At 42.5% G+C, this 13,180-nt stretch overlaps 2 protein-coding genes across 3 annotated transcripts; one reads left to right on the forward strand and one right to left on the reverse strand.

Annotated features, from left to right (window-relative positions):
* Window positions 1-820: 820 nt before the first annotated feature.
* Tsen54 (tRNA splicing endonuclease subunit 54) lies at window positions 821-4,617 on the reverse strand. Its single transcript, XM_071774512.1, has 6 exons — window positions 4,481-4,617; window positions 3,868-4,402; window positions 3,211-3,550; window positions 2,342-3,115; window positions 1,165-2,264; window positions 821-1,091 (listed from the first exon to the last, which is right to left on the reverse strand). Exons 2-6 carry the CDS (start codon window positions 3,906-3,908, stop codon window positions 950-952), a joined length of 2,397 nt encoding a protein of 798 aa, XP_071630613.1. The 5' UTR covers window positions 3,909-4,402; window positions 4,481-4,617; the 3' UTR covers window positions 821-949.
* Window positions 4,610-12,264, forward strand: Mcr (macroglobulin complement-related). Of its 2 annotated transcripts, none has more exons than XM_071774492.1 (6): window positions 4,610-4,750; window positions 5,263-5,443; window positions 5,527-9,562; window positions 9,645-9,838; window positions 9,918-10,198; window positions 10,292-12,264. In XM_071774492.1, exons 2-6 carry the CDS (start codon window positions 5,268-5,270, stop codon window positions 10,492-10,494), a joined length of 4,890 nt encoding a protein of 1,629 aa, XP_071630593.1. In that variant the 5' UTR covers window positions 4,610-4,750; window positions 5,263-5,267; the 3' UTR covers window positions 10,495-12,264. The 2 variants fall into 2 exon arrangements, with proteins under 2 accessions (XP_071630593.1, XP_071630601.1); XM_071774500.1 differs by lacking the exon at window positions 4,610-4,750 and adding an exon at window positions 4,823-5,119 and having other exon boundaries at window positions 5,268-5,443.
* The last annotated feature ends 916 nt before the right edge of the window (window positions 12,265-13,180 follow it).

The raw sequence follows: 13,180 nt of genomic DNA on the forward strand, positions 1-13,180 counted from the left end.
CCGCAGATTCGTAAATGTGTGTGTGGTGTGTGTGATATGTGTGTGTGTATGCATCTGTATTTTATATATAATAATTGACCGATTGTAGTTCTATTCCTTCTTTTAATATTTCTTCAGGTAGCTCATGCTTTATATTTAAATACTCGAGTAACCAATAATTATTGTGACTGTTTATGATTATTGAAAAAAATCGAGACACTATATATATCTCAAAGCAATTGAAGTGACATGTCATATTGACATATCAATGTTCGACATATATCAAACACATACTCAAATTTTATTATCTAAATTTTATCTCTTTTCTAGGAAATAAATATAAATAGCGTCACACATACATATACATGTAATGTGATACATGTATTGATGTATATGATAACACTGTCATCCCTATACATGTAGGCAGTGTTTATTTTGATCAATTCTTTCGTTTTTATCAAGAGATTTCATACCTTTGCTAGGGTCAGAAAAATCGATGTTTTAATTTCTCTTTTATTTTCGATAGTAGATACTTGAAGAGTATTCTCTCAAATTTTCATTGAAAAATTCACACAAATAACAAAGTTATAGCTAGGCACTAGAACGCGGTCGAATTGTCGAGTAGAAACTAGAAACTAGAAACTGGCGCACAGGTATACGCTGCTAAGGAAAGGCATTGTTTTATTTTTAAAAGGGCCGGTTTTGCCTCTAATTTTCCTCGAGGGTTTACTACAGGGTGTTTCAGAAGGTATAAAACAAATTTTAGGGGATGGGGTTTACCTAGTTTTAAGCCTGTCAAAAGTATGTAACTCCTTAAAATTGAAGAAGTATTACACACATCTTTTATAAGTATACAAAAGTTTATTAAGGTAGCAAAAAAAGTTCGGATCTTATACAGGATAAACTTTGACATACTTAGACACCTCGCTTGCTCCAAAATAATTCCAATTAAGTGTACTCGAACAAAAAGTTAAATTATGTTTGGCATCGTTATAATACCCGGCTGAATGTATGATATTGACATTGACACATATGCTAATACTATCTGGGAACCTTTCGCATCCTGTTGTAGGCGATTCAACTCGACAGGTTGGATAATCGAGTCTTCCTTCCTGAAATTTAATTGGAAATTACCAAAGATTGACATGCACAGAAATATATCTGTTTTTTATTAAAAGATAATACCTTATCACTACCAGGCTGTACAGTGGTTGACCAGGATTCGCCTTTCTATAATGATGCGTACAGGAATACACATTGTACGATATCTTATATTTGCTTTTTTTCCTTCTAACGATTCTTTCCGGTGCTGATTTTATTATAGCGAGCTTACTGAAGATTTCTGTCATCGAGGATGCGTTTCTCGGGCCGACCAAAGGATTGACAAGCTTCACGACTTGCACTTCAGTGCAATCTTCCTCGCTTTCGCTCTTGTTTTTATAATCTTCATCGTCGATTGTGATGGTTTTTTCCTCGGACCATCTTCTCTTCAATTCTGTCCACGAGTTAACTCCTAAACGTGTCGTAAAGGAAGGCCGATTAATGATCTCGTGACCGACTAGATTATTGGCATCATCGTGTCGTCGTCTTGCAGCAGAATGCACGTTGCCATGGATCAATGCGTTCTCCGTCGTTCTCCGCTGACAAAATCTCTGCTGCCATAAAACATTCTGATAGAAACCGTGTCGGAGTTGGTTCTCGGTAAAGACCTGCCTCGTTCGATACCCCTCCATCGGCATCATGAAATTGTTCATCTGTATGGTGAGACTTCTTTGTTGAACAGCGTGATTCCCGTGATTCCCAAAAGCGACGAATAAATTGTGAAATACATTCTGCGTGACTCTATTCTGTAAATAAACGTCTGGAAGGTAATTGAACGGAAATCTGTACGCATAAGGCAAGCTAATGTTCGTTCCGTGCATTTGATCTACAGGATAAAACGATTGCGATGGGGTACGCAAGAGTGTACGTCGATTTTGAAAGACAGAGCTTCTGTTATTAACGGCGAGTGGGCTCCTAGAGTGAGAGGCGTTTTGTCTCCCGTTGGTCCTATTATCTTTGCAATTCTGTCGCGCTCGTTTGTCGTTCTCCTGCATGTTTAAAATCATCGTCCGATTGTATTGATATGCGCTCCTCTGAGGCCTTATGTTATGCGGTATATATCGCTTGGAAATTTTCTCGTTAATTTCCGATTGAAAGGCGATATTTGGTAGTAGATTCAACATTTCCATTCTTGTCATACAGTGCGGTAATTCCTGGATCTCATCGTCAGACAACTCAATCACCTGAAAAGAGAAAAAAGCATATTTATTTTTAGCAAATAGCTTACTGGGCACTATGCGTATACTTGAGACTATCTTACCTCGTGCTTGAACTTTTTCGCATGTGAATCATCATTTTGCATATTCCGTTTCTCTGCACGCCTCGGACTTTCATCCGTAGAATTGGAATCGATTATAGAAATTTCCGGAGACGATACTTTATCGTTCCTCTTAGGCAACTGCTTAACATTACGCTGAATACGAGCGCCCGGCCACTTTGATATCTTGCACGGTGTGTCTCTGAGAATTTTGATATTGCCCAGCAAAGTCTCGTCGGAAATTATTTCTGGTTTAGAATTTCGATTTTTTTCCTCGCTGCTCGTATCATTTTCTGTCACGTTGTTTTCAGCTCCTCCGGAAGTGGCTGGTTTATTTTCATTTTCATGACTTTCCATATTACACACAATTTGGTCTACTAGATTACGTACTGTTTGTTTTACAGATTCTCCTACAGTGGTATTTTCACGGTCTTTTATGTCAAGACTAACAAGAGGTTTATCCGACGTCTCCGGCACATCCTTCGCTAAAGTTGGTTTTGATTTTTTTGCGCTTTGCTTATTCCGTGGCTGGTTGTCGGACATTCTCAGTCCAGTCTCAGGATCAACAATAATTTTCCGTTTAATGGGAGTAGGTTCGTCTGATCTATTGCACTTATCTGACTCTTCATAGAAGTAGCGCTGTATACGATAGCCATAGCGTGTTAATTGACTATAAACTCTATATTCTTCCAGGGTACATGCTGAGTCATCAATCAAGATCTCGTATGCTTGCTGGATTGAACATGACAACCCATTCCAAATGAGCTCAAGACAATTCTATATTAAATACAAGAAAGTAAAATTAAATAAACTTGTAGTAATGATTGAAACATTTAAAATTCAAGATATTATACAGATTGTAGAAAATTTACTGTTTCCATGAGAAATAACGCTTCCTCCGGTAGCAAATATAGGAAACCGTTTTTCTCCAGACCAAAGTTACTCCAGTCTTGACCGGATCTTTTAGTAACAAGAGCTCTGTTCTGAGACGGTAGCCATTCGGCACTGGCCAATTCCGAGATACGTTCGACCCTTTCGATATTTAACAAGTCCCTACGATTCTTAAGCCCTTTCTCAATTTGAACATTTTGAAGCCAAGAGTTATCAGGTTCAAAATGCTTCTTTCCACTTCTGGGCAAAGCTTTCATGGATCTCTCCAAATCCTCCAGTACGCAATTACTGAGACCCTTGCTGCATAACAATTCTTTGGCTCTATTTGTAAAAAAAAAAAGTATTAATTTTTATTCAGTCAATTAAGTCTATTATTAAACGTATACATTATTAACTAATTAAAATTTTTAATGAAACAAACGACGCAATTTTTACCTCGATTCAAGAGTTATCTATCGATAAAATAAATTTTTATTTTTCTAACGTTACAAAAAAATCTTTCAATGCAATCAAAATGTAGAATGACTTGTCTTTACACGTGGGCAGTGTCAGTAAAATCGCTAATAATCTTAATTAGTTAATTATTTTCATGAGCTATTGCAATAAGGCATCATAAGCTGCCAGACTGGTAGACTCACGTTAGCGTTTTGCACGGTAATTTCTCAGGCGGTTTATCCATCACGGTAAACAGATATCTACGGGAGACAGCACTGCAAAAGGCATGAAACGTGGTTCGAGACACGCATGATGAATGGTACACCTCGACCAACCTCGACGTTATTTAAAATCGTATACAGTGTTCAAATAATAAATGAGATATCCACGTAATCCACGCCGATGAATCGCGCGGCGAGATCGATGTCGATTCGCGTCACCCTATACACCGTGGTGCATCCAACCACGCAACATCACGCAACATCACGATGTCCATTCTTTAGCTGAAATCTTTGTGCTCTTCATCTCTGTTTCCCCTCTCTCTCTCGCCAATATCTATCCATATTTCTGTCTCATTTTAGGTGCAAAAAAGTAGAACACAGTGCAGCTACAAAGAACACACCTTTTGCTTTTGTAATTGTTGATTGTTTTCCTGTCTCTTTATCTTTTTTCTTTCTCTCCAATGTCCGAGTTATATCTATCTCGTTTCAAGTGCGGAAAGTGTCAACGTTAATAAACCTACAAAGAACAAAAACAAATTGTAAAAAAAAAATTGTTAGGTTAGGTCTGGGGAAACACAAATTACAACCAGCGTACAGAATTTCTCTAGGCTGATTCTGGCAACACTGACTCCGGATTGCCGTTGCTCGCGCGTCACCATCACCAGCGACAAAATACAAGTTCGCTCGCAACGGGCCACTCCTCTCCGGCCGAGAGTTTCCGCGCGATGTGCGTAACCGACGTGCTCGACGCTCTGTTCTGAGTATCCTCGTCCGTAGACGCGCGAACGCGGTGATATGCTAGTCGCGCGCGGTACTCGCTGACACGGCGGATTCTACTCGACCACCAGGATATCGGGATCCCGAGGTGAGCGCCGATGACACGCGTTTCGAGGAATGCGCGTTTGGGCGTTGACCGCCGCTCCGCGCTGCCCCAGCCCTAACCCCCCCGCGAGAGAGATCCCGCTTTTAACGCGTCTCCCCGCGTGATTTTTGACGTATAGACAGCCGCAGCGGCCGGAGAGCTACTCGTTAATTCACCATTTCGTTAATTTACGCAGAAAATCGACCGCGCCCAACGAGAGTCACGCGTACCGCCAATAGTAAAGAGCTAATTAAAGGCGTTGACGGGTATATGTGTCAAAAGTTGTGTTTATTTACGACGTCATGGATTTTTAATCTCGCCGGGGAACAATTAAGTGTAATTGACACTGTTTCAATTACAATCGCCGCTCTCGCGTTGCCCATGAGTTGATCTTTATATTCTTCTGATTTTTGACACGTTGCGGCCGTTGTGGTTTTTGACACCTGAGAGATGACTCAAAAGTATTTTCAAACGTTTTCATGGAATATAAATGAATGATGAATCACATATTTCAGAAAAGATGTTGTGGATCCTCCTATTATTCCTGGCCTCTGGAAATGGCCAGTTCACCCAAGAATCGACGGAATCTACCCCTAGGCTTCCATGGAATCGTTACGATGGATCTGACTGGGATCAGAATACAGGTTTTGGATTTCGGAATCAAGGCCAAAATGAGAATGTCATAATTAAAGAATCGTAAGTATCGCTGAGTCTGATGATAAAAAAGAACCTTATGTAAAGATGATTTAACGTAATGAATATTTTTCACTTATTTTCAGCACGTACTTTGTAGTTGCATCTCGCATGGTTAGACCAGGTCAAGTGTACAGGGTTGCTGTAAACATTCTTCATAGTCCGCTGCCTATGACAGTGCGTACATCCATTCAGCGAAATGGTGTGGAAATAGCGACAGACTACCAAGAAGTGAAGGAGGGCATACCTGAAACCTTATTGATGCGTATGCCACCTACTTCCGTGGGTGGCGACTATAACTTGCGCGTGGAAGGGATGTACAACAATTTGAAAGGCGGCCAAGCCTTTCTGAATGAAACCAAATTGATATTCTCGCAACGGTCTATGACTATTTTTATACAGTTGGACAAGCCCATGTACATGCAGGGCGAAACAGTACGATTCAGAACAATCCCGATAGATACGGAGTTAAAAGCCTATAACAATCCTGTGGACGTGTACATGTTGGATCCGAACAGAAGAATTATGAGAAGATGGCTCAGCAGGCAGAGCAATTTAGGCACAGTGTCGCTGTCGTACCAGCTTTCTGATCAACCGGTCTTCGGGGAATGGATCGTGCAAGTAATAGCGCAGAATCAAGTGGAGGAGAATAAATTCCTCGTAGAAGAGTATTATCAAACGCGTTTTGAAGTCAACGTCACGATGCCGGCGTTCTTCTTTAACAACGATCCCTACATTTACGGTATCGTTCAGGCGAATTACACCTCGGGCGCGCCGGTGAGGGGTAATCTGACTTTGAAGGCTAGTTTCAAGCCACTGGAGAGAATACGCAATACCCAAATGGCGATCGAACCAGTTGAGAGATACTTCAACTTCAACGAGTATTATCCATCGTGGTTTAGAATACTTAATATATATGAGGAGAGAATACCAGTGTTGAGGTTCTTCAATGGAACGTACCATTTCCGGTATCCTATGCAAGAATTGCTGAACTTCGTTCCGTCGACTGACGGATTGGAAGTCACCGTGGTCGCAACAGTGGGCGAGAGATTCTTGGACGAGGTCATCGTCGGCTACTCTACGGCGAGGATCTTCAATTCCACCACGAAGGTCCGTTTCCTTGGCGGTACTCCACAGGTCTTCAAGCCAGCGATGCCGTTCACCTTGAATCTGGTCGCATCCTTTCACGACAACTCGCCGCTGCAACCCAGGCAACTCAGGGATGCTATGATGGAAATCCGCGCGGACATCGAGATGCGAAGTGGTGGACGTCGTAACATCGATACCCAATACCCGAGAGCGACGCCGGAACACGCGGACGTATGGAGTATAAAGATGGATCTCAGGAGACAGCTCGCGCTGGAGAACGACGCCGAGCGCGCCAATCAAATTCTGAACGACATCGCCTCCATGAGAGTCCACGCGCACTTCACTGACGGCGAGGGTTACAGAGCGGAAACCGAGCTGCTGTTGCTCGCTCATGAATCTCCGCATATGAAGCACATCAAGATATCAACGTCCACCGAAAAGCCCAAAGTCGGCGAATACATGGTATTCCACGTACAGACCAACTTCTACATTGACGCCTTCAACTACCTTATCATGGCCAAAGGTATAATACTTCTGAGTGGCGAGGACAACATGCAGCACAATATAAAGACTTTCGCGATTCCTCTGAGCCCTGAGATGGCTCCCGTCGCAACGGCGGTGGTGTATTACGTGGGCCGCTACGGCGAAGTCATCGCAGATTCATTGACCTTCCCGGTGAACGGAATCTCGCGCAACAACTTTACCGTGTTCATCAACAATAAAAAGGCAAGGACGGGCGAGCGCGTTGAAGTGGCCATCTACGGCGAACCCGGAGCCTACGTTGCGCTGTCAGGTATCGATCGGTCGTTCTACTCTATGCAGGCGGGCAACGAGCTGACGTATGCAAACGTGATCTCAAAGATGGCTCATTTCGACGAGGACACCAACGGCACGCACACGCACACTTGGCAGTATCACGACGGTGATCCGGACGAGATGGTGTACTTCCCGTCTTCCACCTTCGGCATCGACGTCAATCGCACGTTTGATTACATCGGTCTGGTCGTCTTCACGGACGCCGTGTTACATCGGCGGCACGATCTCTGCAACCGAACGCAGGGATACGGTGAGTGCCTGACCGGCCGATGCTACAGACTGGACAAGAGATGCGACGGCATATTTGATTGCGAGGACGGCACGGACGAGGCGCGATGCGTCGATCGGAACGCGACTGACTTGGCACAGTTCCGCAAGTGGCGGTTCAACCGGATCCAGAGGCAATACGAAAATGTTTGGCTGTGGAAGGATATCAACATCGGTCCGCACGGCCGACAGATCTTCAACTTGGACGTACCACGAAGACCGGTACACTGGATGGTCACCGCGTTCAGTATGTCGCCCAGCATCGGATTCGGTATGTTGCCGAAGGCACTTCCATATACCGGAGTCCTGCCGTTCTTTATAAACGTGGAGATGCCGAGTCACAGCAGACAGGGCGAGCAAATTGGTATTCGCGTATCCATTTTCAATTATATGCATTATAATATCGAGGCGACAGTGGTTTTGGCGGGCTCCAAAGATTACAAGTTCGTCCACGTTGAAGACAATGGCATCGTGCAATCGTATAAGCCGCGCACCTCTTTTGGCGAGCATCAATTTTTCATATGGATCCCCGCTCAGGATGCCAGCATCGTTTATTTGCCCATCGTACCGGTGAGACTCGGCGACATTCAGGTGCACGTCTACGCGACTACTTTGATCGGCAAGGATTCGGTGACACGCACTCTACACGTCGAGGCGGATGGGGTGGCGCAGTATCGGCACCAGTCGATCCTGCTGGATCTCAGCAATCGCGCCTACGTATTCCAATACATGCATGTGAACATCACCGAGACGCCGATTATACCATACGACGAGAACCGTTACTACGTATTTGGATCTAACAAAGCGACCATCAGTCTGGTCGGCGATGTGGTGGGACCTATCTTCCCAACGATGCCGGTGAACGCGACAAGCCTTATGAATCTGCCTATTGACTGCGCCGAGCAGAACATGTTCAGTTTCGCCGCCAACATGTACACCACTCTGTATATGCGTTTGATCAACCAGCGCAATCGCACCCAGGAGAAGGAGAGCTTTTACTACATGAACATTGGCTATCAGCGACAGCTGTCCTTCATGAATCTTGATGGGTCTTTCAGTTTTTTCCGTACCGATTGGAACCAGTCGATGCCGAGTGTCTGGTTGACGGCGTTCTGCGCGCGGATATTCCAGGAGGCCAGCTTCTACGAGTGGGAGAACTACCTGTACATTGATCCTGAGGTGATCGCCCAGGCAGTTTCTTGGATATTGAAGCATCAGACGCCGGAAGGCGCATTCTACGAGGTGACCTGGCTGCCGGATCGGAAGATGAACAGCTCCTTGAACTATAGAAACGACGTAATTACCCATCGAAACATCACTCTCACCGCTCATGTGCTCATCACCCTAGAGAGCGTCAAGGACCTCACGGGCGGCCTAGGTTCTCAAGTGGCTCTAAGCGCGGCTAACGCTATCAAATGGTTGGAGAGGAACCTGAAGCTGTTGGAGGATCGCGGTAAGCCTTATGAGATAGCATTAGTGGCCTATGCACTCTTGGTGGCGAAAGCCTCGACTGCCGAGCAAGCCTTCAACATTCTGACGAGACACGCACGGAGAGAAGGCGGATTGACGTACTGGGGTAGAGAACAAGTGCCGCTTCCTCCGTACAAGATGGAGAATCAGAAGCCCTTCCTGCTGCCACGTTTACCCTACGAGTACGACTCGGAGAACATAGAGACAACTGCGTACGCGCTGCTCGTTTACGTCGCTCGGCAAGAGATCATGATAGAGCCGATAGTGAAGTGGCTGAACGCGCAGAGATTGACGGACGGCGGATGGGCCTCCACTCAGGATACCGTTTGGGCGATGAAGGCACTAATGGAGTATACCGTGAGATCGAGAATCAGGGACGTCAGTTCGCTCACGGTAACGATAGAGGCTACTGCTTTGCCGGGAAAGACCAAGACGTTGACCGTTAACGATAAGAATCTAGCGAGGCTTCAAACTCTTGAGGTACGTAACATTTTGAGACTGGTATTTATATTCTGCGAGACATAGTAAAATGACGCTCAATCGCACGATTATCATTTTTCAGATCCCGGAAGCGTGGGGAACCGTGAAAGTGCAGGCGAAGGGTGCGGGCTACGCTATTCTGCAGATGCACGTGCAGTACAATGTGGATATAAAGAGATTCCAAACGCAGCCGCCGGTTAAAGCCTTCGATCTAGTCACCAGAGCGAATTTCCACGGCAGAAATCAGTCTCACATTTCATATCTTAGCTGTCAAAGGTGAGATTGGATACAATCGTAATAAAATGTCTTCACCATTGTAATTGCGCTCGTAAAAACGCGTTGCATTCCCACACAGATGGACGAATCTCAATGAATCTGCCCGTTCCGGTATGGCTGTATTGGATGTAGCCGTACCAACCGGTTACATAATCCAACAGCAAAATCTGGACAGGTACATTTTATCGAAGCGGGTGAGGAATCTCCAGAGAGCACGTTTCCAAGAAAGGAAAGTGCTCTTCTATTTCGATTATCTGGACAACGAAGAGACGTGCGTGAACTTCACAGTGGAACGTTGGTATCCGGTCGCAAATATGTCGCGATACCTTTCTATTCGAGTTTACGATTACTATGCGCCAGGTATTTATAAATATATCTCATTATATATATAAAATTTACTTGCTTATTACGCTTGATATGCGTATCGAGACATATTCGTTATTCTCATTTCAGAACGCTTCAACGAATCTATATTTGATGCACTGCCTACATACACATTAAATATATGCGAGGTTTGCGGCAGCTCCCAGTGTCCCTACTGCCCAATTTACAATGCTGCTAGGCTTTTAACCACGCCAGCAGGTTTCCTGCTCATCACGTCGCTCGTCGTCACGTTAACGAGGTACTTCCGAACGCAGCAATTCGGCGACGGCTAGCGGTAATAGCATTCGAACCTTACCCATTTCCATTGCCATGATTTGCCTCTGCTAACGGAGAACAAATATGGAACGATACGGTAATCAGGATATAATACATGTCCACGAATCTCACTTCTAAATATTAAGAACCGTTTTATATAATTTTACAAATATGATTCGCGTGCGCAATGACCAATATAAAAACGAGTTTTTAACGTTGATTTCTTTTTCCAATGAAGATAATCACTTTTAGTAATTTTGACTACTATTTTTGTATACAATACTCGTGTTGAGGATCTTTTTGCTACACAATCTGTGTAGCATAGGATATATTTTGCAATTATAAAAATCTCATGATCTTTTCATATTATTTTTACATATTTTCGCACCAGTAAATACTTTAGATCATATTTTGTCAAGAGTGAAATAAGAACAATTAATATTTTATTACTTGCTCGAAGGCTTATGATATAGTTATAGAAAGTAGTGTTATTTATATACTTTTGAATTATAAAACGCACAAAACCGATTATGTCGTAAGATTGCACGATCGAAAATAATTATTTCTGAAAATATTACCGCAATTTCGCGCATTTTTATTGTATTATTTAACGATTATTATTATTTACAAATATCCGTCCTGTTTTTTTAAGTCTTAGAATGTCTGAAATTTGTATTTTTTACATTGCTAGGGCATCGTACTTTTGGAGACAAAGCATCTGAAGTACAAATCAAGTGTAATAGTTGTAGCTGGCGATTTTCGTCAATCACGCTATTAACTATAACTACCAAAAGAATTATGGCAAAAGTGTTCATAGAGTATACCGAAAAAAATAATTAGTTTCAGATATTTAATAAGCTACACATGATATTGCTTCTTTTAAAAAATTATTCCATCTTTTCGCATCTTGAAGATCATTTCTTATTATTTTTTATTCCATTTCGCGAAGTTATCAGTCGAAGATCGTGCCTTCGTAGTACTCGTTAATATTTCCGACTTAGAGATAAACTTCTGTTTTATATCGCTTCAATCCTCGAATATAAAAAGATCAATCAAAGAGATATACAAGACGTTAATGTGATCGGCAAAATGTGTAAATAGTAGGGTAGGAGAAACAGATGTATTCCAACTCGATTCATAAAATCGAGTAAGTGACAATGATACCGTCCTGTTTATATATACATACTTGCGTGTATGAAAAGATTTTTATGCCGTCCCTTGATAGTGCCTCGAGAGTTATACAATTACGTGTATAAATATGTATCTGTTTTCAGACAAACATCAAAGATCTATTTTAATAACATAGCACTAAATATGTATATTACAAGGTATAAAATATATATTGAAATTTAGGTTTTAGTTAGTGTAATTACGCGTCACACCGGTGCTTTAAGGGCTTTTACTTTGGACTTCAAACGTCATCTATTCACAATTCGCACGGCAATTTTTTATAGCCATTCAGGACACACAGAAAATATTTATTACATGACGTAATAGACAGGCACTATTACGATGAACAAACCCTTAAAACGCATTCGTGTGCGCGTAACATTTCGAGATACCGTCCATGAAGAAGTCTGCTTCACAATACAAATTTAAAAAATATAGATATATATAAAGTACTTGAGTAATGATTCATTGAAATCGCGAAATAAATCTGCACGATGTATCGCGCGATAGATGCTTTTTTTTAGATATTAACGGAATCGATTTTTAACACACGTTATACATATTTTTAAGTTTTATAACCTTTATACGAGTAAACAATAAAAAACGTATATGTATTATTATGTGTCCTAAAGTACTTTTTCCTTCCCGGTTAATTTATTAACTAATTTTACTCGAAGATAGGAGTGGATTGAATGTATGTCTTTGTGTGTGAAAATGGTTGATTCATTGACCCTCATTTCATGTATGCCTCCTCAGTTTATAAAAGAACTGCTTTGTGTAGAATCGAAGATTGTGAGTGAGAGTACGTGTGAGATTGTAACTCGTCTCGAGAACGACAACTGATATATGTTTGAAAATAAATCGCCGAGTCACATGAAGGAATCCTAAGAAGAAGAGGATGCAATCAAGTTCTACTTGTTTTTGAAGCAATCTTTAATATAGCAACATAGTCAGTCTTACAGTAATAAGCCAAAAATACAATCTATATATCAAGCTTGACGGGGAGCGGGCGAAGGTATCCTTTCCCCTCATTCGTGAGCATCTTCGGCGAGGCTGGTCGCGACCCAAGAGTCTCACAGCCGAAAAGAGCGCGTCGCTTTCGCCCGGACCCCTCGATAAATTTTACAATTTTACACAATCATAATGTATCACGTTTGCGAAATTGTAGGTCCTGCTCTCCAACGATGCGGTTTCGCATAACTAATAAGACGCACAACATTCTTTAACTTCCTTCTCTAACTTTCTCTCTATCGCGCCAAACGGAATGGTCGTAGCCTTGAGACGAGAGCGAAACTATTCTTCCAACGGCAGAAAATTGTCACTGAAGCTTGGAAACTGTTACCCGCCGCGCAACCCCCTTTCTTTTTGACAGCAACTGCGAACAATTTCTCTTCGTCATTCTCCCGACGATGATTTATAATGTATATTTTGGCCACAATTGGCTTCAAAGATTCATTCTGGCGTAAATGAATGAGTAATGAATTATATCACTTGACGATTCTTGTGACGATAGCACAAAAAATCATGATTTTT

This window comes from Temnothorax longispinosus, chromosome 1 (assembly GCF_030848805.1).
Source record: "Temnothorax longispinosus isolate EJ_2023e chromosome 1, Tlon_JGU_v1, whole genome shotgun sequence".
NCBI classification, from domain to species: domain Eukaryota; kingdom Metazoa; phylum Arthropoda; class Insecta; order Hymenoptera; family Formicidae; genus Temnothorax; species Temnothorax longispinosus.